The 27,885-nt window shown below is 44.0% G+C and overlaps 2 protein-coding genes and 2 long non-coding RNA genes across 13 annotated transcripts in view; 2 read left to right on the forward strand and 2 right to left on the reverse strand.

Moving 5' to 3' along the window:
- Nucleotides 1-1,124: 1,124 nt before the first annotated feature.
- Nucleotides 1,125-9,199, reverse strand: aasdhppt (aminoadipate-semialdehyde dehydrogenase-phosphopantetheinyl transferase). The gene is made up of 7 exons (XM_057050700.1): nucleotides 8,933-9,199; nucleotides 8,085-8,198; nucleotides 7,792-7,921; nucleotides 7,104-7,225; nucleotides 5,089-5,250; nucleotides 2,700-2,768; nucleotides 1,125-2,395 (listed from the first exon to the last, which is right to left on the reverse strand). Exons 1-7 carry the CDS (start codon nucleotides 9,074-9,076, stop codon nucleotides 2,225-2,227), a joined length of 912 nt encoding a protein of 303 aa, XP_056906680.1. The 5' UTR covers nucleotides 9,077-9,199; the 3' UTR covers nucleotides 1,125-2,224.
- Nucleotides 8,886-9,845, forward strand: LOC130535569 (uncharacterized). The gene is made up of 2 exons (XR_008953162.1): nucleotides 8,886-9,145; nucleotides 9,334-9,845. It is a non-coding gene; the product is annotated as an uncharacterized LOC130535569 (long non-coding RNA).
- Nucleotides 9,846-18,232: 8,387 nt separating this feature from the next.
- Nucleotides 18,233-19,664, forward strand: LOC130535572 (uncharacterized). The gene is made up of 2 exons (XR_008953165.1): nucleotides 18,233-18,548; nucleotides 18,648-19,664. It is a non-coding gene; the product is annotated as an uncharacterized LOC130535572 (long non-coding RNA).
- A 3,474-nt stretch (nucleotides 19,665-23,138) lies between these two features.
- The window catches only part of gria4a (glutamate receptor, ionotropic, AMPA 4a), an 85,239-nt gene continuing 80,492 nt past the window's right edge, over nucleotides 23,139-27,885 (reverse strand). For 8 of the 10 annotated variants that reach the window (XM_057050675.1, XM_057050676.1, XM_057050681.1 and 5 more), the window contains one exon: nucleotides 23,139-25,973. In XM_057050675.1, coding sequence (XP_056906655.1) covers nucleotides 25,809-25,973 — 165 coding nt within the window. In that variant the 3' untranslated portion in view covers nucleotides 23,139-25,808. Of the gene's footprint in view, nucleotides 27,645-27,885 lie in introns of all 10 variants that reach the window. The other 2 variants (XM_057050680.1, XM_057050679.1) reach the window with 2 other exon arrangements.

The following is a 27,885-nucleotide window of genomic DNA, read 5'->3' on the forward strand; positions in this document are numbered from 1 at the left end:
TGGATGTTTAACTAATGTTTAAGTAATATCCAACGGATGTTTAACAGATGCTTAATGGATGCTTAACTGATGTTTAATGGCTGTTTAAGAGATGCTTAACAGATCTTCAGCTGATGATTTACAGATGTTTCACAGATGTTTAATTGATATCTAAAGGATGTTTAACAGATGTTTCACAGCTGTTTAACTGACATCTGTAAACAGGCAACATCCCAGACTAAAGTTTGACCTCTTGTGTTCATCCTCAGCTACACCAACTGTGTCTTAAGAAAGTGAAAGAGACGTGCACGGCCATTTATTCACATGTGGAACATCCTGTGTAGTTGAAGCCGTTCTTAACTTTGACACATCTGTGCATTTCTTTTTATTGGAAATATTTTATCTTGCCTGAAAATGACAGATTACATCTTCTAAGAGTAATCTATAATATATTGTTAGATAGAAAATTATTGTTAAACAGCAAAATAGAAAACAGCGTTGGCTGAGGGAAGTTAGAAAAGGTTCAACTTTCTGTTGATTCTCCTGTATGAAAGACAAAGTCTAGCATATTTTGGATATTGATATATATTTGATGAGTTGCTATATTTGACATCCAGGCATGTGTGTATACATGCACATGTGCTGGTGTGGCTCTTTGACATGCATGATAAGAGCAAGTGAGGTTTTTGTTCCAATATTCATGTTCTCCAGATCACAGTCTCTTTATCTCATTATCTTGGGATATCAGGATTAACAGAGATTCTGAATTTGTCCCTGTATTTTTGGGTGGCCAGCCTCGTCCCACCTCCCAGTTAATGGATGAGGCCAGACTGGTTTTGTTCTGTGCCTCGGGTCCTTTTTACTTCCTCCACTTTGGCATCAAATTTGCTCCAGATCTGATTTCTTTTGGTGATGTTTTGTTTTGTTGACCACTTCGTCCCTTTGGGGATCATAGAGAAGCCCATCCTAGCAGCATATAGGTGAAGGCAGCATCCACCCCTTGATGGGTTGCCTGTTCATTTTGTGGGCCTGGTTCCTTACGCAATGGTACCCTGGCATTGAACCAAGGACCTTCTGCTTTCCAGCCTGGTCCCCAACAGCCTGAGCTACCGCTGCCCTGATATTGGAGATGTTTTAGGTGTGTATTGTCTCTGTTGAACCTAATTTATTCCTCCCAGTGACTCGGTTCAACGTTGCACTTTTCACTATTCTAAAATCAAAATTGGGTCTTGCTGATAACCAGTCCATTAACTTGTGTGAAAGATTCAAATATAAGGGCTGACAGGACACGTGTCCAAATTACGATGGAAAGCAGGACAAAGACAGCAGTGATAGTTATGAATCCTGAGGCCACATGCACTATTCTCAGCATGTCTACATTTAAAACCTGTGTTAGAATTCTCTTGAGAGTATATTCTTACATTAAATAAAGCAGGATTATCTAGTTTAATCTGCGACAAAACAACTGACCGATTACCCGAGATAATAAACACAAGATTATTTTGAAGTTTATTTTGCAAAAACAATAAAACACAGATTTTTGTTTTGCAATAAAAATAAATCATATACAAGAATTAAATCCTTTTATATGAATTTGGGCCTGATTTCTGATCTGGCTGAAAGGCTCCTTGCATGCTCATACCTATAGGTAATTTAGCAAAATTCAGCATAATGTGCTTGTTGTGGACTGTTGGAGGAAACCAGAGAACACATGTACACACGTGGGGGCCAGAGATAGAAAGAACCATGAGTGAGTTTAACCAGGGGACCATGTGACCATCCCTACAACTGTTTCACAGGGTTCTGGGAATTTCAGGATGTCTCTGATGGAGGCGTCAGGTTCCACGTAGCTACTCTGGTGTGATGTTTCCATCACCCATTGGGCTGCACAGAACACCACCTGACCTGAGCTCAGTATTATTTCAGAGATCCAACTAAACTCTTTGAACAGCATTTTATCCATCAGACATCTGGAATAAAACACATGTAATTCAAGGTTGGTATCAGGGGCAGAATAATCAATATGCTCCTCTCTGAGGAAAGTAGTGAACTCCAGGAACTTTTATCTTACAGTGGCATTGAGGATTTCTGTGCACTAAACACTTTGCACAGCTTATATTTGTTCCTTCAAACCTTGTAAGAGAATATAATGTTGCCAGAAAATTCCAGGTAAATAGTATGGTTCTTCTCTGGATGTGAGGGTCTGTTCATGTGTGAGAGAAGAATAAACGTGATGAAACCAAAGTTAGCAGGAGAGTCCCACGCTTGTGTCTGGCTGTCTCTGCGGCGCTTCAGCCTTCGTCTTGAAGCAATCCCAAGAGGCCACGTCTTCCTGGGTCAGGGGTGAGGCTGAGGCGATGAGATCGCAGAAGGTCAGCTGTGTGAACGCGGTGGGAGGAGAAAGAGGACGAAGAGTCTAAACACAAAAAGAGTTATAAGAGCAATTTTCAAAGAGGAACAAACTGCTACCAATAATAACACAATATGATAAAGATATCAACCAGCTCAGCAACACAAATCAGAAAGATGTAAGAGCAAGTTTCAAAGAGGAACAAACTGCTACCAATAATAACACATGTTAAAGATATCAACCTGCTCAGCAACACAAAGCAGAAAGATGAAGCAAATATACTTTTACTCAAATATTGGATTTGGGTGCAGATACAGATGACAGCATCCATGTAGAACACACATCCAGCATCTGGATGAAAAATACTTACAGCAGACTCTGGCAAGTTAGCAGGTCCCAGGGCGACAGCGACGTGATGATCAGCATCCAACAAACTCTCCTGTAGAAAGACATGGATCAGGCTGCCGAAGAAAAAGCAGTCTCCTACGCCCCCCCACACTTTAGTGCAGAGCAACAAGTGTATGTGTCTGTCTGTCTGTCTGTCTATGTGTGTGCGTTTGTGTGTGTCTGTGTGTTCTGTGGCCAGATGATTAGGCAAACAGAGCAAACTGGAATGAGCATGTTGTTCTCTCCTTTTAAGGCTGATCACATTCATTAAATGGAGTTCCTCAAAAAGTCAATGCAATCAGTCAGTGATCTCCTGTAATGGTGCACAATGCTGTTCAGAGTGGAATCAGGAGGCAAGGAATTACAATGCATTTAAAATTTGATCAAAAAGATAAAGTGTCACGAGTGACTCGCTATCTGAACCAGCAGGGAGCTCCTGTGTTCTTCAGAACAAACCATCAGAGGAATGATTGCTTATGTATCGTCTATCTTCTGTTGCCATGACCCCACATTTTGGCCTCACTGTGCCAACACAGATAAATCCTTCATGAAGGCTCTTCAGAACAGCAGCAGCAGCTACTTGAAAATCTTCCTTTCCCTTGAGACCACAGCAGGACAGGAAAGAAGGGCAAATCAAATCAAATCAATCTTTATTTATATAGCGTCTTATACAATCAAAATTGTTTCAAGGCGCTTTCCAGAATCCCAGGGCCTGACCCCAGACAAGCAACAGTGGCAAGGAAAAACTCCCCTTTAACAGGAAGAAACCTTGAGCAGGACCAGGCTCATGTAGGGGGACCCTCCTGCTGATGGCCGGCTGGGTAAAGAGAGAGGAGAAGGGGGAGGACAGGTAGAAGATAGGATAGGTAGGAGAGGAGAGGGGTAGAGGAGAGGAGAAGTAGAGTGAAGGGGAGGTAGAGGAGAGGAGAAGGAGGAGGGGAAAGAAGAGAGGAAGGGAGAGGAGAGGAAAAGGAGAAGGAGAAGGAGAAGGAGAAGGAGAAGGAGAAGGAGAAGGAGAAGGAGAAGGAGAGGAGAGGAGAGGAGAGGAGAGGAGAGGAGAGGCACAGAGCACAGAGCACAGAGCACAGAGCACAGAGCACAGAGCACAGAAACACACACAAAAAATGTGATATACAATCACTTCAGCGGGGCCGGAGGTCATTATGCAGCTCCGAGGGCGGCGATACCTGTAAATAAATAGAGGGGGGGGGGGGGGGGGGGGGGAGCAGAAAAACTACGCAAGAACTAGTCTGCTTGATGAGGAGAGGAAAGGAGGAGAGGAGAGGAAACCATGACCCAGTGGAGTGACAGAGGCCTGTCAGGTGATCATGTTTCCGGACCCCGGCAGCCTTGGCCTATAACAGCATAACTAAGATGTGACCTAACGATTAGATGACCCCCTAAGTATGATAATTTGTCTGTCTATGATAGTAACTGGAACTACAGAATTAGTAACAATAAGCTTTTTCAAAGAGGTAGGTTTTGAGTCTGATCTTAAAAGTAGCGATGGAGTCAGCCTCCCGTACCTGGACAGGGAGCTGGTTCCATAGCAGGGGGGCCTGGTAGCTAAATGCTCGGCCCCCCATTCTACTCCTAGAAACTCTGGGAACCACAAGTAGACCAGCATTCTGAGAGTGGAGCAGTCTATTGGGCTGATAAGGTATCACTAGCTCCTCCAGGTAGGATGGAGCTAGGCCTCTGAGGACCTTGTAGGTCAAAAGAAGGGTTTTAAAAATGATTCTAAATTTAACGGGCAGCCAATGAAGCGATGCCAGTACAGGAGTTATGTGATCTATTTTGTCAATACCTGTCAGAACTCTGGCTGCAGCATTTGGGATCAACTGGAGGCTTCTTAAAGAGTTGTTTGGACACCCTGATAATAAAGAGTTACAGTAGTCCAGCCTGGAAGTAGAGAGGAGATAAAGGGACGAGGGTGATCGTTAAAAGGCCAAAGCTGCAGCAGTTCAGACTGAGCTTCCATCTGGGTTATGTGTCTCTGTAGGACCTCTTGATGTTCACCAGCAGATGCTTCCCTGGGGAGGGCCACTTAACACAAACTTCATCAAAAGATTAGACCTTCATTTGTAATTATAACAGGTCTAATCTTTTGATGACGTACTGATCGTAAAAATGTCAAATGTAAATCTGTAATGTATCGTATAAATATCTGAAAAACGGAATCCCAAAGAAGCTACCTTTCAAACCAAGCTTTGAAAGGTATGAGTAATGGACAAATTACTGCCAGTCATCTAGTTTCATATGTGTGTAAGAGATAATCTGAAGTATCTAATGTGTGTGCAGCTCCAGTGAGCCTCAGAAAGCCTGAGGACGCTGCCCTCTAACCCAACCCCAGCCTCTTCAACTGGACTCACTTCGAATGTCCAGTCCGATTCCTCCTCTTCATCCAGATACATTCGGGTCTGCCGGAGAACTCGGTCTTGTGTCAGCGCTTCAGAAGACAAGTGAAACTCCAGCCTCTGCAGGTTGAATCCCAGACCTGTTCCGATGGCTTTAATGAAGCTCTCTTTTAAGGCCTTAATGGGGACAAACCAGAGAAGAGAGAAGTCAGTCTTGACCACCAGTTTCACACCTCACATACATCACTGGAATAGCAGGAACTGCATCTACATGTTTTTAATGATTTGATCCAAGTGTGTTCAGATCAACCCAACTCTCAAGTCTCACCGTAAGGCTATTCGCTATGGCAACCGCCAAACTCAGTAATTACCGTATTTTCAAGACCATATGGCGCACTGTAATAAAAGGCGCAGTCTCAGTTATGGGTGCTATATCTGTATTTAAAACATACAACATACAGTAAAAAATGACAACGGAAGTAAAACAGTGAGGAGAGGAGAGGAGAAGGAGAAGGAGGAGGGGGGGGGAGAGGGAGAGGAGAGGAGAGGGAGAGGGAGAGGGAGAGGGAGAGGGAGAGGAGAGGAAGAGGAAGAGGAAGAGGGAAAGGGAAAGGGAGAGGCACAGAGCACAGAAACACACACAAAAATACACTATACAACGGGGCCGGGGGTCATCATGCAGCTCCGAAGGCAGTGATACCTGTTAATTAATAGGTGTGTGTGGGGGGAAGCAGAAAAACTACACAGGAATCAGCATAACTAGTCTGCTTGATGAGGAGGAGGAAAGGAGAGGAAAGGAGATGAGAGGAAACCATGAAACCTGTCAGGTGATGATGTTTCCGGACCCCGGCAGCCTTGGCCTATAACAGCATAGCTAAGATGTGACCTAACGATTAGACGACCCCCTAAGTATGATAATTTGTCTATCTATGATAGTAACTGGAACTACAGAATTAGTAGTAGAATTATAACAATAAGCTTTTTCAAAGAGGTAGGTTTTAAGTCTGATCTTAAAAGTGGCAATGGAGTCAGCCTCCCGTACCTGGACAGGGAGCTGGTTCCATAGCAGGGGGGCCTGGTAGCTAAATGCTCGGCCCCCCATAGCCCATTCGTCTACAATCCACCCGCATATGATGGCATAACTTGCCCGCCTGTGCCTCATAGATGTGGCTGGGCGCGGTTATCTTGTCGCGGCAGGAGGTGCGGAAGATGGCCACCCTCTCCTGGTAATCCGCGGGCCTTGTGCGTATGGAGAGATGCCGCCTCCTCATTAAGCGAAAACGTCCATTTCTTTAGCAATCGCTTTGGCCTTTTTTCGAATGGTGACAGTAGAGACACCCCTTCCAGTTGTTCGCTGTTCCACAACCAATTGTTCCACTCGGTCTTCCAGCTCGGGCCACCTTGCTTTGTTCCCGCGGAAACTCAGCTTCGTCTTCCTCACTTTCGTTCACTTTCTTGTTTTCTCCACTTTATGACCATGGACTCATTTCCATTAAAATGTCTTGCAGCTGCTCGATTGCCATTTTCAGCCACATATTCGATGGCCTGAAGTTTAAAGTAAGCCTCATACACGTATCGCTTGACCGGCGCCATTTTAGGGGATCCTTACGCGTAGGTGTGCCGCTAATCGATGGGCGGAGCGTTTACCGTAGTGCACCCACCAAAGGCACACAGCACATTTTGGAACTCAGTCCACACACAAGGCACGCCGTCGATTTTTGAGAAAATCTCAGTGTTTTAGGTGCGCCTTATAGTCGTGAAAATACGGTAGTCAACAGTGTGGGGATGATATCAGAGTTTGACGTCTCTGTGCCTCCCTCTCAATCTCACAACATCTTTACTGCTGTTGGCCATCTGTGTGTAAAATGAAAATACTATAAGTAAAAAGGACCCCTGTCAGGAGAACACAGTAGATGCCATAAAGGCATTAGTAATGCCATGTTGTCCCTTTAACCTTTGGAAATATACACTAAAGGCTACTTGTGTGAATCAAAGTTATTATGGCAGGGCAGTACCAGTGCCATTCTTACCCAGTGGCGATAGAACGCAGTAAGCTGCTGTCCCTCTGAGCCAGCGGAGTGGATGGCGCTCCACTCGTAGGCTGTGAACTGACGGGACATGATGCGAAAAAACTCTGGCACAGAGCTGCTACCTGGGTTTGGAGATAATCAATAAACCAGGTAGTGTGGGACAAAGAAGGGAGGTTGCAAACTGTGGTGGAAGTACAAGGGAGGCTCATAAAACGTGAAATACATCCGATTAGCCTTGAAATCAAGGCAACGCTGACACCTTGTGGTTTGATTTGAAAGTATATCAGTTTGGGAACCATGGTAGCAATGGATAACATAAATTATGCAAACATGATGGGTGATTAATAGGCATAATACAAGAACCACAAGATGCTACTTGTTATGTACGGACACTTTTAGACTACTGTATAGTAAAGTCCCACGATGAGTTGGTGACCCATCCAGGGTTTACTCCAACCCTCATATTAATTAAACACAAGAATCCGGCAACTTTTCATAAAAAAAAAAAAAAAAAAGATCGGAAATTTTTCTGTCACACTTTCTGTCCAGCCTACAGAGTAAATATTTAAAGCAAAAGGTAGTTACTGTGTTTTTAAAGTAATTGGAAACATTAATTTACTGTATTTACTGCGAAATCATTCAAGGCTGTCGACACATATTTTATTTTCCCTCTAACCTGAACACTTACCTGGCATTGTGGTCTTCATTAGATCAACTCCCACCTGCAGTCCCCGCTCTGCCGCAAGCACGGTGAAGTCTCCTTGGTGGGAAAGGTTAAAACTCCAGACCGGTGGATCATGACCTGAATTTGAAATGACCTGGACATGTACACACACACAGGCAAATGTAGCTAATATTGAAAGAAGCATCTGCGATATCTCAAAAGCTGATTTAATCGAATATCATGCAGTCGAATATCATTCAAATGCAACAGATAATGTGCTCTTAAAAACTGAAGACCAAATACAAATTCATAGTTACCTTAATTGGCGCAGCCAGGTAAGGTTTCCCTCGGGGAGATCTCTCTAGTCTGATCTCTGACCACGGAACCCCTATTTTCTCACACACAAATCTTCTTAGCAACAATCTGCCAGCCTGGTGGGGTCAAACAGACAGACTGTTCAGTAATAGACACTGCAAATCAAAATCTTAAGACCAAGATGGGTAGTGTCACTGTTCTTGATGAGCGCTTCCAGGAAGCTAATGTTGCTCTAAGTGGTGAATATGGCTTCACGATGGGAGTCTATTGTCTGGAACTGATGCCCATTTTTATAAACCTGCCTTGCCATCATCCAAAAATGTCCTTCAATTGGATGGCAAATAGAAGAAACAGGCAGGAAGGTTCAAGACTGACCTTATTCTCCTGGGATAAGTTTTCAAAAATATGAAAATGGAAAAAAGATGCTGTGAATGTTTTTTTGTTTTAATATAATTTCTGTAGAAGGAAAATCATGACAGACGTTCTTAAAGTATTCAAATGCTGTAAAAATGTGTATAACAAATGTTTAATTTCAACATCTAATTATAATGGAAGTTAAACTTAAAGCACCATCGTACAGCACAGTAGTCACGTGGTGCGTCATTCTCTCCAGGATGCGCTGCGCGGAAAATAAACATTTAATCATGAATGCTCATTATGTATTTGTAGCCTACTAATCATTTTGAAAATAAGCTAATATAGACGCTTACGTGTTACCTTCATGATAAGGCTTTTCATTTTTTGCGGCTCAGACAGATTCGTTTTTTGGGTCCTTTCAACATTTTGAGTTGCCGAACCCTGCTATACACCATGTATTCTGGGTTACCGGTAGCTGTTACCTAATACCTACCATGGCGGATTTGGCATCTTTAGCAAACATAAACTGTTCGATTCTTTCTTTCTCCTCCCGTTGAATGCAACGAGCTGCAAACAGCCAGTCAGCTCTGCTCGGTGTCCAGGACCTACAACGGAAAGCCCAGCGGACAGAGTCCATATCTTCTCAATTCTGTCCCCAGAACACCCGATCAACCTTAGCCTGCGCATCGAGAACGGGCTAACCAAGGTTAGCACGAGTTAGCAGTCTTAAAATGTTGAAATTGACAGTCAAAACAACAATGTCTTGGGTATTTTGACATTTGTACCACGCAATCACTGGCAAAGGGAAATCAGTTCATAATACAGAACTTATGAAGGAAAGGATCTCAAATATTTGCCTTTCCGTGTTTTTTAACGTGAACACTGTGCCCAAAGAGCAAGTTTCGCTGTCGTCATCAGTGGGCGCTGCCGAGAAACGACAAAAAGGAGCGACGGAATCGGCGAACGGCTCTCCAATCCGGTCCTACAAGGATCCACCAAGCCGGGTTTTGTGTCCTATCAGCTATAAAATTGCTTTCACCACAGAAACTGGGCTCCCGGGAGAACTGTCCTCTCCTGATGGGACAAAAGCCCCAGAAGGATTACGGCCATCAGAGGACTGTATTTGGACAAACACTGAAAAATAATACATTTTAAAATGCCAGTATGTACACTCTGAAAAGATTTGAAATATGCAGGATTACAAACAAGAAATAGGTAATAAAGCTTAACATGTAAGGCCTCACTGCCTCTTTGTTCTGTTAAAATGGTCAAGACTTTAAAAATTAGAAATAATGGATGTGGCCATAAACAGGGCTTCTCCCAGCATACTTCAAACATTGTCAAAGACAGAATTTTTTTTGGGTGTAACTGGAATCCCACAATGATAAATAAAATTAAGATGATTAAATTTTCTGACCATATCGAGTAAACAACTTGCCTACAAGGAAAATGTCATTGTCAAACCCCTCCTGAAGAAATCACAATGATGTTGTTCCAAATATAAAATCTAGATGTGCTTTGGTTTCTGAAATGAAGTTTTAATTGAATATGGCCAATGCTGTAAGTGAATTTTCATCTTACAACGGTAAAAGAGGAGAGACCTATGTATAAAAGCATGATTGGTGCTAAAATCCCACAGAGAACCTGTTGAAACCTTTATTGTATGTGTGCGTTTTTAACACCTGGTTTTATTCCAGATGATGACTTTATCTTTACTACATAGAATGAAATAAAATGTTTTTTGATTGCTTTAGAGATGTAGTCCAAAAGGCAGTGGATGATGAAGAAAAGTATTTTGGACAGTGCAAAACACCTTAAAGAACTCGAGGGACAACATGAAACTGTCATCAAGTGAAGCATGAGAAGCCAATTAGCTCTAAAACTGGTTTATTGTTGATAAAATGCTGTCTATTAAGGTTTATGACCTGATTCTTGAGCAGAGAGGAAGAGCAAAATGTAATTAAGAGTATTCAGAAGGCGAATTGGACACCAATCACCACAAAGTCTTTCTGTGGCTCCAAAGGAAAGTGACCAAGTTTTGATGTGGCACCTGGGATGTATTTTCCCCTCCATGTTCATGTGTTAGAGGCAGGATGAGGTCTGGTCTGATAATCTTCCTTTCCTTTTGCATCGCTTATCTGTGGAACACACGGAGAGGGGATGCACTGTGGGGGAAGGTAAGCTTTGGGCAATGTTGGCCCGGGGAACCTGGATCCTGCCATCCATGAGGATGCTTGTTGACACATGCCACCTCCCTTAGCACTGTAGCCCCTCTTATGGTAACACAGCTGCGTCGTCCTTCAGCAGGATAATGGCTTCTGCCACAAAGCACACAGGGTTCAGTAGCACAAACATGAATTCGAGGTTTTGGCTTGGTATCCAAATTTGCCAGATTGAGCCAGGTTAATGGAGTCCCTGCTTGTAATCAACATTAAAGGCTTTGCTGCTAGCATCTTGGAGCCAGACACCCCAACAGAGCCTCAGGGATCTCATTGGGTCAGGATTAGTTTGGGAGCAGGACAGGACCACAACAACATGAGGCAGGAGGCTGTACTATTCTACCCGCCCCTTTGTATGAAGTGATGAGTGTGTGTTACAAATATGTCAGAGAACATATTGCATATTACCCATTTACAGTATAGCAGGATATAGAAACAGGATAAATAAATACAAATAAGATTAGAACATTATAAGCATATATACAGCATATATATAATATACATAATATAATATATACATATTATAAGCATTATAAGCATATATACATAAATGTAGAATAAAATAGAAATAAAATTACAACATAAACATTACACAATTATTGTTGAGTAGTTTTGGGTTAATTATAGAGTTTAATGGCGGACGGCAGGAATGACTTCTGTCGAGGATTTTCTTCAGTTAACACAAAGTGAAAATGCTGCTTTTAAGAGTTTAATAAGTCAGTCAGAGTACATGCAACAACAGCATGCAGAGAGATCTCTGCCCAGTGTAACAAACATGTCCCTTTTATAATGCTTAGCGACTACGCCTTTCTCTCAGTACTTTTCCATCTACTTACTTCATCGTCACAAGGTTAGCATGATAAACTGTAGCATTTTGAAGGTTGCTGACTCGCACATCTTCATCATTTTCTAAGGAGTCTTTGTTCTACAACTCGTGATTTGTTCTACAACTCGTGACATCTCGTACACCTGCACAAGCATCATCAAATGAACTCGCTTGACCTTACTGGTTTAAATGATCTATGCTAAACAAAACAACGTAAAAAATAATTTCCTTTACACTTCCTGTACAGTTCCTTAGAGCAGCGAGGCTGCAGGAGTCTGTTGCTGAAGCTGCTTCTCAGTTTGTCCACTGTGTTATGGAGGGGGTGGGAGGGATTGACCATGATTGTCCGCAATTTCAACACCGGGCCAGAGAAATACCCACCACATCCCAAGGCAGAAAGAAGGAACAGGACCACATTAAGAGAGCTCTCAAAACATGCGGCTACCCAGACCGGGCCTTCACCAAAACCTCAAGAAAGCGAGATCCCAGCAAAGGAGAGGAGGAGAGAAACAAACGCCGCAGCGTTTCGATCCCCTACCTGTCCGGAGTCATTGAGAAGTTTAAGAGGATCCTCCAGAAACACGACATACCGGTTCAGTTCAAACCCAGCAACACTCTCAGACAGAGGTTAGTACACCCAAAGGACAAGACACCAGGACCCAAACAAAGTAATGTTGTTTATGCAATACAGTGCCAGGAGAAATGCAAGGAACTGTACATTGGGGAAACCAAACAACCTCTCCACAGAAGAATGGCACAACACAGACGTGCCACCTCTTCGGGTCAGGATTCAGCAGTCCACTTACACTTAAAGGAGAGTGGGCACTCCTTCGAGGACAGCCAAGTACGGATACTGGCCAAAGAAGACCGCTGGTTTGAAAGGGGTGTCAAGGAAGCTATCCATGTCAAATTGGAAAAACCATCCTTAAACAGAGGTGGTGGCCTGAGGCACTTCCTATCACCCACATACAATGCAGTCCTTCACTCCTTCCAACAGCAAAACAAACATTCACACCATTCCAGGAGACCCAGTGACTCACCACCATGTGATCCAGCAGACACAGGGGAGACACCTCAACAGAAACTAGGTGAACGACCCGACCAACGACCCTGCTAACGACTCTCAGGTGACCACCCAGATCATTAGCATGCAGATGGTCCACAGGGGCTATATATTTTCAAGCTCTCTCCCCAGCGATTTCAGAACTGAAGAAGGCTTCTGGATAGAAGGCGAAACGTCTTCAAGAGAAGAAACCCAGTCCAGTTGACATAAAAAACTACCTTGGATACAATGACCTGGATGATTGAGAATCTTCACAGACACCTGTCAGGTAGTCCTCGATCCAAGAAACAAGGGGAGCATCCATCTGCATCTTCTCCAACTTAGCCCTCAGCAGTCTTGGTTGGATGGTGTTGAAAGCAGAAGAGAAGTCAAAGAACATGACCTGCACTGTGGTGTTTAATCTGTCCAAGGAGGAGTAAGCCATCTGTAGCAAGTATATCACTGCGTCATCAACCCCCACCTTGGGCTTATAGGCAAACTGCAGAGGGTCTTGAAAGGGACTCACCAGAGGTCTGAGGTGTGTCAGCACCAGCCGCTCCATGACGTTAATAATGTGGGAGGTCAGTGCTATTGGCCTGTAATCACTCGGTGCCACAGGATGGCTCTTCTTCGGCACCGGGACCAGGCAGGATGTCACACAGCCCATGGACTCAGTACTTTTCCACTGCCCTGCTCACACCACTCCCTCTGATCGCCACACCCACTCTCAGTCACTGATCACACACCTGCTCTCACTCATCAATCAGCTCACCTACCAGTATATATTCTCCAGCCTCACACTCACTCGGTGCCAGATTGTTCTCTGCAATGCAAGATTTTCCAGCGTTTACCTACCTGTCTTCCCAGTATCGACCCTGCCTTTGTACGACCTGCCTGTTCTGCCTGACCCCCGGTAAATTACCTCTGTCTTCTGTTTTGACCACGAGCTCAGCCAGTCTCCCTCTGGACTGTTTGCCTGATTCTGCCTGCCTCCCGGTTACTGAACTTCTGCCTGCCGCGACCAGTGATCGTCCTCATCCCACTCCAAACATCCCTGGTCTGGTTCCTCTCCAGTCTCTCTTCTAGTTTCTTCCTGAGCTCAGCCGGGTCCCCAGCAGTGAAGGCCCTCTTCTTCTTGTTCAAAAGGGCCTTCAGGTCACTTGTCACCCATGGTTTGTTGTTTGGGTAACAGCGTACCTTCTTGGTGGGGACGGAGTTCTCAGTGCAGAAAATGATGTAGTCAGAAACACAGTCTGTCAGTCCATCCAGGTCCTCACCATGTGGTTCACAGAGAGCAGACCAGTTGGTGGTCTCCAGGGCATCCCGCAGACAGTCCATGGCACCATCAGACCATTTCATAACAGTCCTCACAGTGACTGATTGCTGCTGAACCACAGGTGTGTATGATGGGGAGAGCAGCACAAGATTATGGTCAGACTTGCCTAGTGGAGGGAGTGCAGTGGAGGTGTATGCATTGGTGACATTAGCATACAGTAAATCCAAAGTCTTACTGTCTCTCGTGCTGCACTGGACATATTGATGGAATGTAGGGAGAGTGGACTTAAGGGAGGCATGATTGAAGTCACCTGTGATGAGAATAAAGGCTCCGGGATGTTTAGTCTGCAGGTCAGCCGTGACAGAGTGAATAACGTCACAGGCCGTATTCGCTTTACCGGTCGGAGGAATATAAACAGTGATGGCGATGACATTAGTAAACACACGTGGCAAATAGTATGGACGGAGTCCAATAGCAATAAGTTCCACGTCGGGACTGCACACGCGCTCCTTGACGTGAATATGCTCCGGGTTGCACCACCTGTTGCTAATGAACACGGCAAGACCCCCTCCTTTCTTCTTACCATTCCCCGTTATGACCGCGGGGACGCAGGGTTTAAAACGTCGCCTCTTCATCCTCTGTTTAACCCCAGCCTTACTGCCTCGTTGTTTCCCCCTCAGCTCCTTCGGGATTTGGGACTTCTCTCCGACCACAAAGGATGGTGGTCTTAGAGCCATCAGCTGGTCTCGTGTGTAAACAATACCGGTCCGCTTCTCGGCACAGCTGATGGGGGCCGCGAATAACCCAAGCACCGCAAAACAGAGAAAAAAGTATTCAACCCTCCAGAACATGGTGTCTGAATACTCAGTTGTAAATGGAAAGAAAGTAAATCCAAATAGAAAAGAATCCAAACAAGTATAGCAAACACTACGAAAATTTAAAAAAGAACAATTAAGTGTAGGGAGCTGCTACTACTGGCTGCCGCCTGGGACAGAGCCATTTTGAGTCTTACCTGTCAGATTACAAATAAGAGCCTCAAAGTGCAGCATTGTATTTAGTGCTGAGGCGAAAACTCCTGATGAAAACACTGGAAGCTGGAAGGAAAGCAGAGCTGTTCCCTCTGTACTTAAAAGACCTTTTTGCTTTCATTGTTCTACTGAGCAGAGCTCTGGTCTCATTGCCATCGTTCAAACCTGTTTTACCTGAACCATCATGTACGTCAGCCGAGCCAAACGTTATTGCAACAATTGAGTTCTTTCTTGGTTTTATTCTTATCAATGAGGTAGGCAGAGAGACATGAGATGCAGAAGCATAAGGCTGTGGACCGACTGGGCTGGCAGAGTGAAGGACAGCAATGACGATGGCAGACAGTGTTGACATTATGGCCTTAACGCAATACAGAACAGCTCAACACTTTAATCTCAACTCTCTCTTCTTGTATTTTCAACAACTCCTGCATCATGTGAAGCATCTTTACTGAGAAACATCTGCTGGAATGGAAACAGCTCCAGGCGGAATCGCCCTCCCCACAGACACATATACCCCTCCCTCTCTCTCTCACGCTCTCTCCTTTCTTCTCTTATGCTCTCTCCACTTTTTCCATCTATCTCTCCCTCTCTCTCGCTGAACGCATGCTGCAATTTTTGTAAGTTTTTCAGTGTTTTTACCGACTATCTCCCCCTTCTTGCCGGTGTATCTGCACTTTCATCAGGGTGGTTGTTGTCGGGTGGTTTGGTGCAGTTTAGCAAGGTTTTTTCGTGTTTTACGGCAGGGATGTCGTCCTCGGTGACGCCGTACCTTTCAATCCGACTGGGGGTTCAGGTCGAACCCGACCCATCTGTGTCGGTGGAGGAGGTTCTCTTGGCCGTCGGAGACCAGGTGGGACACGCTAACCTGTCCTACGCCTCCAGGATGAATAGAGGAGTTGTGGTGTTTGTAAAAGAGGAATGACTGGTGGCTGAGTTGGTGGGGAGGGGGGTGACTCTGAATGGCACGTACCTGCAGGTGTCCCCGCTCGCTGCACCCTCCACTCGGGTCACTGTCTCAGGTGTTCCCCCATTTATATCTAATGAGGCTCCGGAGCTGCAGCATTTTGGAAAGATGGTGAGTGGTCTGAGGACCGTGGGTCTAGGCCAGCGCTTCTCAAATAGTGGGGCGCGCCCCCCTGGAGGGGCGCAGTGCGATGCCAGGGGGGGCGCGTGTGACCCCGGAGAACATGTTTTTTTTTTTTTGCCGTACTAGAATAAAGTGTAATTGCACATCACATGACAAAGCATATATAGCACTTGGCTTCACTGCGACTACAGTACAGTGGGAGACGAGGAAAGACCGGTGTGTTTACTGTGTCTAAAAATGTTGGCAGGACAGCATGAAGCCAAATAAATGAAGGCGTCACTTAAAGACATTACACCCCAGTCACGCTGATCAGCCGCTTGAGTTTTTTCGGCAAAGCGTGCCGAATATTGGCAACAATCATCCTGCTTTGGTCTATATTTCTTTCTTTTTTTGTTTTCTTTAATATTAATAAGGATACAATGTTATGCAGAGGTGTACTTATAACAATTTCATAGACAAATGATACTAATTATAGTCACGGCGGGGTGGTGGAGACTGGGAGAGCAGATGAGTCCATTTGCCACCTCATGCATTTACAGGAAACAAAGGCGCCCTGAGGTTCAAAGGAGACCTGTGTCAAACAACTGAGGGGGGGGGCATTCTCAGCCATTCAACGTCTTGCACCAGCCGGAACACATGCTGTGAAGGCACCAAACACATGCGGTGCATGCAGCGCTCACATGCTGTGAAGACATCCTGTGTCCGTGCCTCGGAGGCGGGCCTTCGACTATATAAGATCAGAACTGTGTACGCTTAGTAGAGATCTCTCTGCATGCATCCGCGCAAGTATCCTGACTGAATAAACCATCTCCTATGCAGTAACTTAGATTCATTGTTTACTTCTCCAAACGGTTAAAATTCCGTTACAGGAAACTACATGGTGTATGCTAGCTCTGGGCGCACGAGGTGTTTTGAGTGTGTGGATGTGGGACACAAGCGTGTCGCTTGCCCTCACACACCCGCTAATGAGGGCGCTCACATCGGCGCCATGTCGAGCCACTTCGCCCCGCAGAGTGGCGGTGGTGACGAGGTGGTGGCCGATGCAGGAGGGGGCACTAGCGGACAGGTAGGGGGGCAAAGAGGAGCTGGTGAATGTTTAGCTGCATTCAGGGCAGGAAGAGAAGGAGCAGTAGAGGAGGTGCAGATAGGGATGAGTGTTGAGACAGGAGCAGCAGAGGAGGTGCAGATGGGAGTGAATGTGCAGGCAGGAGCAGTAGAGGAGGTGCAGACAGGAGTAACAGAGGAGGTGCAGATGGGAGTGAATGTACAGACAGGAGGAGCAGACAGGAGCGGAGGGGGTCAGTGATGACCAAGGTCAGGCTGCTGGTGTGCAGCTCACTGATCAGCCAGTTGAGATGCAGAGTGTTGATGAGTGAGGGGAGGAGGTGATGGAGTCTGACTCTGACTCCGACTGTGGGTCTGTAGCAGACTCTTAGTCCCTTAGTGGGGACCTGTACACCCTGGAAGACGTCACCAACTTCCTGGATGAAACCTTTGTCCAGTCTGTGAAGGTGGCTGATTATTTCCCAGACCCAGAAAAGTTTTTGAAGAGTGCGCTGACGTTACAGAAGGCTGTAGGAGTCGACCTCCTCGACGAAAGGAAACGGTACCGTCTAAAGAAACACATGACGGCGATGAGAAAGATGCTGAGACAGAAAAGACGAAAAAAGGTTAAAACATGCTAAGAGCTCCCAATTAGCTGACCAGAGTGTGATGAGGAGACACACTGTGGACTTCTACGGCGCCCTCTACAGGGCGGAGGACTGCACCAGGGAGGATGAGCTACAGCAGGGACTTCCTCGGCTGAGCCAGAGGGACCAGCCTACCCTGGACGCTAACGTCTCCATGGAGGAACTTACTGCTGCGGTGGGACCGATGGCTTCTGGTCCACCTCCAGGACTGGATGGATTGCCCAGAGACTTTTATAAACATTTCTACAGAGCCACAGAGGTGGTTTCTGGGGTTGGGGGAGGGTTTTTCTTTCAGGCTGTCACCTCGGGGATGGCTAAGCTATCCATATGGAAGACCGTGGATTTTTTATTTAATTTATATGAACTAACAGAACAAATTAGTCGATTTGAAGACATCTGGGGAGTGAGAGACGTCCGGTATTTAGTTAGGAAAATTGTTTGATTTTGAATAGTTGAAGATCTCCATTGTCTCCCTCTGAAACATGTAAATGTAATTGTGAATAATACATGTGAATCTCTCCCCCTACCTCTCTCTCTTTGTACTGCACTTGGGTCCATACCATACCCGTCACAATAATTGTAATTTGAGATAAATTTATGTAGATGTTAGCTAAGATTTTCTGCAGCAGTTCAGGGAGGAGAGAATAAAATGCAGGAATATAAATCTAGGCAAATATCCCATATTAATATGAGCGATAAAGTCAGATAAAGAGCTCTAAACTAGTCACAGACCTGTGTGTCATCTGTGGTTGAAGGATAAATCTTCCTGTATGACAGGAAGGATGGAAAAACAGGATATGAAAGTAATGTCTTGCACAGGAAAAAGACTAAAGAGCAGAGCTGAAAGCAAATGAGAAATGAGGAAATGGCTGAACACACGAAGGACAATGGAAGGGAGAGAAGTGCCAGATTAAATGAACCAAAGAAAATCAAAAAAGTGGTAAGAGCGCTGCTTCTCTGTATTCCCTCAGATTTATGTGATCAAGAGGTGAGGGAGGTGAACTGCTCTAAAATGGTTATAAAATGGCTTTATCTCCAGGTCAATGGGAAAGTAATAACCAGCACAAGTTCTCAGTGTGAAGCCTCTGCAGAGGAGTGAAGCAGCGCTTGGAGATGATGGGAAAAGCGGATAAGTGATCTACAGTAGAAGTGTCAGCTCCTCACTGACGCAATACAGCATACCTGCGGTTCCACAACACAGAGGTGGAACACAATCATGCTGCACCACCTGGGACAATCAGTTCCATCATCTGAAATGTTTCCTCCTGGTCTTCACACCACGATGAAGGCTCCATGTTTGTGTGCCGCGACAGGAGCAGGGTCATATCTCACATGAATAAGCTGCTATAGTTTGTCTCTTATGAGAAGATGAAACCACCAATGTGTGAAATACACAGAGCAGAGAGCCTCAGAATAGAAGCTTCATGGAATTGTCCGGCCTGTCTGTCACAAAGTCTCACACTGCTGTATGAGACACGAGTATCATGTTACTCTTGTTTTAATTCATTCAAAACAAATACTAAATGTAATGTAGTTACATTAAAAAGCCCATTTGGTGTATATTGCTCCTTTATAAAGGTTACATTTATCAGATCATTTGTATAAAAAAATTGCCTATGATTTGAGTTTTTATATAGTATCTCAGGGAAATATCTCACACAGTCATATATTGAAAAGGAACAAAGTTAAATGAACCTTTTCACTAGTCAGTTTATGTTTCCTATGTCATAACTAAGTTTAACCTATAGTAACAGACACGTTATGACATTCAGCCAAATACAGTTAAAGTGTAGCTTAGATCAACTCTACCAACGTCTAAGTTCTCACCAGATTTATTCGCTTTATAAACCTTTCTGATCATATTGCGACAAGTGTTGTGAAAGTATATTAATGTTACAAAGTTTTATTGTGCAAAATATAAACATTTACAGAATAGATAGCCTCATGTATTATATGAGTTTTATTTATTGATGTGAAATGAGCATGCAATATTACCGGATTCTGAGCAGGGCCTTTAGTGCATTATTAAAGTACATTGAACTATGTAGTAAAGCTATATCTTCATTCTTTGTGCTTTTATTTAGTTTACACCTGTACCATCTTTTTATTTTAAAAATATTGTTACCACTGTCGGTGTGCAATTATGCAAAAACGATGTCCACTCCGTAGCATTTTCTGGTCCCCTCCCCAATCTGGCCAGCGATTAAATATTTAGTTGCATGTCGTCGCTTCGTTGCTGGCTAGATCCATGTATCCCTTCTTCCCTTAGTGGTTAAGACTTCATGAGCTCCTTCACTGATCAGACATGTGTTCTAACTATCAGAGAAAAAGCTAATCAGGCAATTCCAACAGTCACTGGACCATCACCAGATGTGCTGACTGTGGGAACATACAGGGTCTCCAACGAGCCCTTAAACTCTTTCACTCCTATATATTTTTCTGAGGCGTCTTCGCTAATTCATAAATCCAAGTCCACCACGTCTCTCTTAGATCCCATCCCAACACACTTGTTGAAGGATGTTTTACCAATGATAGCTTAATACAGCATCACTGGATCCTGATGTGTTAGCAAATTATTGGCCTATATCCATCCTTCCTTTTATCTCTAAAATTATTGAGAAGGTGGTAGTGACTCAGTTCCTGGAGGACTTACAGAGAAACAGCCTGTTTGAGATGTTTCAGTCAGGCTTTAGCACTCACCACAGCATAGAAACAGCACTTATTGTCACTGCCTGTTCTTCTGCTCTCATGCTGAGGTGGAAAATTCCACTCGCTCTGCCATGCCTCTCCTCCTCACCCATCTGATCAGCCTTCATCATTTTCACCTGTTGCTCCCTCTTAGGCCTATTTAAGCCACTGCTGTACATTCATTTCTTGCCAGATTGTTATCACTCCATGCCTGACTCTCCAACACTTTGTTTGATTGGATTTACTGGTTTTGACCCTGTCTGCCTTGGACTTCTCTGTTAATGCCCCGGTAAACCTGACAACCTTCTGTGCCTGTTCAAGAGTATTTGCCTTGTCTTTGTTTGGACTTTGCCCTCTTGTGGTGTTTTTTGCATGCCACAGAGGGTTGTGATTCCTTACCCGCATGCTTTTAATAGAGCTGTTTATTAAAACTGTCAGGAACTGCTGTGTTGTTTCACCACACCCCTGTCATTTATTAAAGTTACTAATGATCTTCAGCTAATGATAGCTTCAGATCATGGACTGGCTTCTATGCTGGTTCTGCTGGAACTCAGTGCTGCTTTTGATACAGTTGATCACAGCATCCTGTTACATATGATTGGGATTAAAGAGACAGCACTAGACTGGTTCAGATCATATTTATCAGATGGATACCAGTTTGCTCATGTCCATGGTGTTCCCTCTTCATACAGTAGAGTTAGCCAAGAAGTTCCACAAGGTTCTGTACTTGGACCAATCCTTTTCACCTTATACATGTTCCCCTTAGGAAACATTCAACAGCATGGAATAAATTGTCATCGTTACACTGATGACACTGAGCTATATTTATCCATGAACCCGGAGGAGACAGAGCAGTTAGTGAAGCTTCAAACCTGTCTTAAACACAAAGTTTTGGATGTCCAAATTTCCTTCTCGTATCACTCTAGATGGTATCTCCTTAGCCTCTAGTCTCTCTGGGAGGAACTTTTGACCAAAATCTGTCCTTTAACTCACACATTAAAATAGTCTCTAGAAGTGCCTTTTTTCACCTGAGAAATATCGCAAAGATCAGGAAACTACTGACGTGGCATAATGCTGAAAAGTTAGTCCATGCATTTATTATTTACAGGCTGGACGATTGTAATTCTTTATCAGAGTTTCCAAACAACTCTTTGAGAAGCCACCAGGTGATTCAAATTGCTGCAGCTAGAGTTCTGACAGGTATTGACAAAAGAGATCACATTACGCCTGTAATAGGCCTGCAGCCATCTCTTCAATGGCTGCCCATTAAATTTAGAATAATTTTTAAAATTCTTCTTCTGACCTGCAAGGTCCTCAGTGGCCTACCTCCATCCTACCTGGAGGAGCTAGTGATGCCTTATAATCCCAATAGACCGCTCCGTTCTCAGAATGCTGGTTTACTTACTGGTCCCCAGAGTCTCTAAAGGTAGAATGGAGGGGCTGAGCATTTAGCTACCAGGCCCCCTTGCTGTGAAACCAGCTCCCTGTCCAGGTATGGGAGGCTGTCTCCATCTCTACTTAAGATTAGACTTAAAACCTTTCTCTTTGAAAGCGCTTTTTTGTCTGTAATTATGTATTTTCAGTTATTATCCTAGACAGACCAATTATCATATTTAGAGGGTTGTCTAATTATTAGGTCACATCTTAGCTATGCTGTTATAGGCCAAGGCTGCCGGGGTCCGGAAACATGATCACCAGGCCTCTGTCACCCCACTGGGTCATGGTTTCCTCTCCTCTCCTCTCCTCTCCTCTCCTCTCCTCTCCTCTCCTCTCCTCTCCTCTCCTCTCCGCCTCCTCATCCAGCAGACTAGTTATGCTGATTCCTGTGTAGTTTTTCTGCTTCTCTCCCCCTATTCATTTACAGGTATCGCCGCCTTCGGAGCTGCATGATGACCTCTGGCCCCGCTGACCCATTGTATAGTGTATTTTTGTGTGTGTTTCTGTGCTCTGTGCCTCTCCTCTCCTCTCCTCTCCCCCTCCCTCTCCTTCTCCTCTCCTCTCCTCTCCCTCCCCCTCCCTCTCCTTTCCTTTCCTCTCCCCCTCGTTCTCCTCTCCTCTCCCCCTCCCTCCCTCTCTTTCTCCTTCTCCTCTCCTCTCCCTCTTCTTCTCCTCTCCTCTCCTTCTCCTCTCCTCTCCTCTCCTCCTCTCCTCTCCTCTCCCTCCCCCTCCCTCTCCTCTCCTTTCCTCTCCCCCTCCTCTCCTCTCCTCTCCTCCTCTCCTCTCCTCCTCTCCTCTCCTCTCCTCTCCTTTCCCCTCCCTCTCCTCTCCTTCCCCCTCCCTCTCCTCTCCTCCTCTCCTCTCCCCCTCCCTCTCCTCTCCTCTCCTCTCCTCTCCTCTCCTCTCCTCTCCTCTCCTCTCCTCTCCTCTCTCTTTACCCACCCGGCCATCAGCAGGAGGGTCCCCCTACATGAGCCTGGTCCTGCTCAAGGTTTCTCCCTGTTAAAGGGGAGTTTTTCCTTGCCACTGTTGCTTGTCTGGGGTTAGGCCCTGGGATTCTGGAAAGCGCCTTGAAACAATTTTGATTGTAACAGACGCTATATAAATAAAGATTGATTGATTGATTGATTGATTGATCTCTGCCTATTCTCTCCTCTACCTGTGCTTCCCCCTTCTCCTCCCCATCTACCCAGCTGGCCATCAGCAGGAGGGTCCCCATACATGAGCCTGGTCCTGCTCAAGGTTTCTTCCTGTTAAAGGGGAGTTTTTCCTTGCCACTGTTGCTTGTTGGGAAGTTCACGCTTTATTTCAGTTGTCAAGGTCAGCTGAGCTGACTTTAGTTTCTGTGGTGTGTCTGTAGCAAAAGGCTGCACATAGAACAGAATAACCACACAGAAACAGCAGGTTTAGCACTGATGTTTTACTAGAAAACAAACCAAATGAGACAGAAACCAAAGATGTCAGATGAAGAGCCATGCTACATGGCTCAGTATGAAGGGTTCAGTTCTGTGGGAGATGGGAAACATTCTTACTTCCAACATAATGAAATCTGCTGACACTCTGACAGGAACCAGTTGCTGACGGCATGATTACAGGTAGATTAGATATAGAGCCTTGGACCATTCTGGTGCTCTAACTTTAAACTATACACAGACTCACTCAAACATTATTGATAAGTCAGGAAAAAGCTAGACTAGCTCTGAGACTAGAAGGTGGCCTGTCACATCCACTGTGTGAAACTCAGATGCCGTCCGACCAACAGTCGGGACTTGAGTTGGGAGTAAGAACCTAAAGGAAAGAGCAGGTGTCTGCGCAGGGTGGTACTGTAGCTAGACTGCCGAAATGGAGCTCTATAAGACAACTGCACTTTAATGGATGCACATGATGTGTAACAGTAAAGGAAGCAGAAGACATTTATGTTGTGAGGTTTTGATGTCTATTCTGTCAGAAACCCCAGGAGAGTCCTCATGCGAGAAAGGTGATGGTTAGAATGAGGCAGAACACACAAAAATAACCATGATAATGATAATAATAATAAAGTCCAAATCACACAAGACAGTTCTCACCAGGATATGTAATGTCATGTATTCAACATCTCTGTATTCAATAGTTTTGCCTTGCATAATGGTTCCAGGTTTACTGTGGCTGTGGTTAACCCTGCTGAGGTTGAACAGTTTTTGAGAGACAGATTAAAAAAAAAAATAAAAAAACTTTGTTAAAAAGTAGTGAGCTAACATAAAACAAGAAACACAAATGCTACAGTCTAAATGTCAGATAGCATTGTTTCCCTACAGTGGAACACTCACAGTGGCTCATCCTCTCTTAAAAGGTTCTCATTCTTTTTAAAGTGCACCAATAAAACATGGTGGACTAAAACCACAACAATGCAATAAAAGAGCTGTGAAGAGCCACTCAGAAAAACAGGCAGAAATAATGTAAAAATCATCCAAATCGTTGCCGTAGTGATCATTCTGAGTTGACACTGTGTATGAAATGTGTGTATGTGTGTGTAGATGTGCACTTTTACATATGTGTGTCCATGTGAGTGGACACTCATTAGATGGGCTGAACCCACAAAGACATGTGACACAATGTTGTAAAGACATCAAAACAAACAAACAATCCCAGAAGGAACAGTCAGATAACAGAAGACAGTAAACGCAATGGCAAACAATCGTCGGCAGGTAGGTATATTCTGATATATATTTATATATATATATATATATGTATATATATATATATATATATATATCTCAAGTAATTAATAACAAGTAGTAGTTACAAGTAGTGGTATTTGCATTAATATTCTTTATTGCGATGTTATCTAATATGCTTATAAAAGGATGAGTGAATTCTCTTCTGCTACAGCTATTTACAAGAATTTCAAAATGAAGCTTTCTGACCGTCCACCAGCCACTGGAAAATCATCTCTAATGGTGAGCCAAGTCATCAGAGTCCGCCTCTGTTGGAGAATTCAACATCCACACAAATCACTTTAGATTCGGGGTCAAATGTGGTGCACATCCCATAAACATGTGGCTCTCAACCTAGCACTGAGTCAGAGTGATGCTGCGGCTGGACTCTTTCAGAATCTGTTTATTTGAATTCATAATTCAGGGAGACATGAGGCAGAATCGCTTCACCAGCTGGTGGGTCTCATCCTGGATGTATGGGCTGAGATATTACTGCAGCTTATTGCCCACATTTTGTTTAGAGTTGAGAATCACTTTGTGGGTTGCTAAATACATCAAGCTGTTCTTATTTTTAAATTTCAATCACTATACATAGATATTAAACCACACATTTGCCCTTTAGAAAAAATCACTTTTACATACACACACATGTGAACACACACACACACACTCTCTCACACACACACACACACACACACACACACACGTGCCTCCTGTCATTATGATGTGTTTACTGGAGGAATGCATTTCTTTCTGAACCTGGTGTGAACGTTGTGACTGAGACCAACCATGTTGGTGTAGTAAGGTTGAAAGGGTCCATGGCAACGTAGCAAGTTGACACAGTCAGAACGCTCAAGATTACAGTTTTCTGGTCTTCTAAAGATGAGAATACCTGTCAGTCCGTCTTTGCAGGCAAGATCAAATGACCATGATGATGAGAACATGTTATATAAGGCGTTGTCAGAGGTATGGCCTATTTGCCAACATTGATTATAGCGCAGGTAGCAAAATAGCTTTGTTGTCTTTCACTTCTATTTCTCAATCTCATCATCTTGTGTCGCCATCATAATTGATCAGGTTTGTTCACAGCTCATAGTTCTTTAGTCTGTGCTGGATTTTCAGGAAAATATTGAATGCTGCGGGCAAATGTGAAGGTCACATCTCTGAACTGTTGCGTCCACAGGTGTTGTCTCCGGTAGAAGAGGTCAGTGGCAGCAGCAAGATGAGCTAAGGATGGACAATGATGATGTTTGCTATGGATCTGTGTATTCAAGCATGTCAAATGTGTGTTTAGTGTATCTGAGTATTTGCAGTGTGTGTTATGGATGAACATGTGATGGTGTGTGTGTTTGTTGCTAAGGCACGGCAGGTGTATTTGGTTTTCAGGGCAGTCCTGATGAGACCACAGCAAGGCCGGGGTGTCGGAGGGAGGCGCGGTCGGCATGCACGGCTTTTGGACAGTCTGGCGTCAAGACGCGGCCATTCTCCCCCACACTACCGGTAATAGACAGACGGGCCTTGTTCCGCATGGCTTCAGAAAAAGACAGCTAATGTGGACAGATGAAGGGGGAAACAGGGAAACAGTAGAGAGGAGGTCTTCATTTGACATATTCACACTTCCTGTACAAGAAATGCAGGCAGCATGCACATGCACACACCTACACATGGTCTACAAATGATTAGAGAGGGTGCTTTCACACTCACAGTTGTTATCATGAGTATTGGTAAAAATCACTGGTATAAGATTTTTCTTTCATCTCTACAAACTAGATGAGATGATCAATTAGGGCTGACTTCAACTCTGGCATAAAAGCACCCAAATGTAAAGGCTGAAAGGTTCCAAGAACACACAGAACTTCAATAAAGCCACAACTATTTAAAAAAAGCAGGCAACAAGTATAAAAAGCAATTTGGTTTATAGACATCTGCATTCAGGGGTCCTGGGTTTCAGGAAAAGTCAGGTGAAGATTTTGAAGGATTTAGAATGTGGGGGCCTTAAAAAGCCAACAGAAAACATGAGAAGTTGCCTTTACGCACAAAACTTTAAGATTTATAGAGAGGGTGAGACTGACTATACTGCTCAGAGGAAGGTGACACTTCACACACAGGTGACTTTGTGATGTTACAATGTTGCTGCGGCTATTGGATAAAAACAAACTCTGAGGCAACTAAAGAGCCTGAAATTATGCCGCTAATGCTGAGTCGGGCAATTTGTGCTACTCAGCAAGAGTATTGACAAAGCTGTTGTCAATGTTTTTAAACTCATACAGTCCCATAAATTAGATATGAATTTAAAGATCTAAAAGGCATTCACATACATTTACAGTAATTGGGTTACTTCTGTCTGCCTGATTACTGTTCAATTAAAACTACACAACTAAGCTTCCCTGTGTTGTTTCTGATACTAATACAGTATTTAGTACTGGTATAATAAGAGCATACAGCATCCTATGAGGAGGGTTTCTAAAGCCCTTTACTTCCTCTTTACCATTAACAACAGCAACATAATGAAGCAGCTGTTATATATGAAGTGTTTATTTAAACAGCTTTTATAGTTTATAAAAAAATTTAGTTACTTTTACTTTTGAGTGGCAGTAAAAGAGCTGCACAACTTCCATTATTGGGTGTTACTTTAATTTCTTCCATTGTGTGACCTTCACTAATGCAGAAATCTGAAATTCTAACAGTAAAAAGACATAACTGGTGTCGATGAATTGGTTCATTTAATTACCCTGTGAATGATTTTCATGACAAGCACTAGATTATGTGGTTAGCTCACTCAAGGCCATTCAAATAAATTAGCCAAGAAGAAATTGAAGGGAAAATGGCATCATAGATTAATAATAAAATAAATATTATAAAGCTTTACACTATAAAAACTTACAAATGAGTCTTGATTTGACCTGAAGGTTTGCACCCCCCCCCCCCCCCCACCCTTAGTATAAAGAACTGTTTTTTTGTAGTTTATATTTGCCCTGATGGACTGACTGTTACATAGTAACAGAAAAATCTGCTACTAGTAATGTGTTTTGACATATTGTGCACTCCTTTTCCTTCACAAATGTGTTATAATGCAGGTGCCTGTTGAAGCCATCGGTGCAGAGCATCACCACGAATGCGGACAGTAAACCTTTCGCCAACATCATTATTGTCATCAAGATCTGCAGCCAAAGACGATGGAACCAACTTTGTTGTTGGAGAAATCCACTCTAGTCAGACTGAAGGAATTTCACAAAAAGGGAAGGAGAAATATCACGAAGAGGTTAACTAAGTGGTAAATAAGCATTTGTGTTAAATTAAAGCTCTGATTGGTTCCACAATGCTTGACCACATCTTCATTACCACAGAAAGAACAACAATTTAGCACAGGCCGCTTGCTTCCGCCTCTACATCCACATTACATTAATCTACAGCACCAAAGTCAAACTACCATCAGTCCCACTATTTGGCAGCCACTAA

Source organism: Takifugu flavidus, chromosome 12 (genome assembly GCF_003711565.1).
Source record: "Takifugu flavidus isolate HTHZ2018 chromosome 12, ASM371156v2, whole genome shotgun sequence".
NCBI lineage: Eukaryota > Metazoa > Chordata > Actinopteri > Tetraodontiformes > Tetraodontidae > Takifugu > Takifugu flavidus.

Excerpts from the sequence above, each read along its gene's own strand:
- aasdhppt (XM_057050700.1), bottom strand. The coding sequence starts at position 9,076 with ATGGACTCTGTCCGCTGGGCTTTCCGTTGTAGGTCCTGGACACCGAGC. Across the intron at positions 8,199-8,932 it reads AAGATGCCAAATCCGCCATG|GCTGGCAGATTGTTGCTAAG; the intron begins GTAGGTATTAGG and ends TGACCCCACCAG. Across the intron at positions 2,396-2,699 it reads CTAACTTGCCAGAGTCTGCT|ACTCTTCGTCCTCTTTCTCC; the intron begins GTAAGTATTTTT and ends TTTTGTGTTTAG.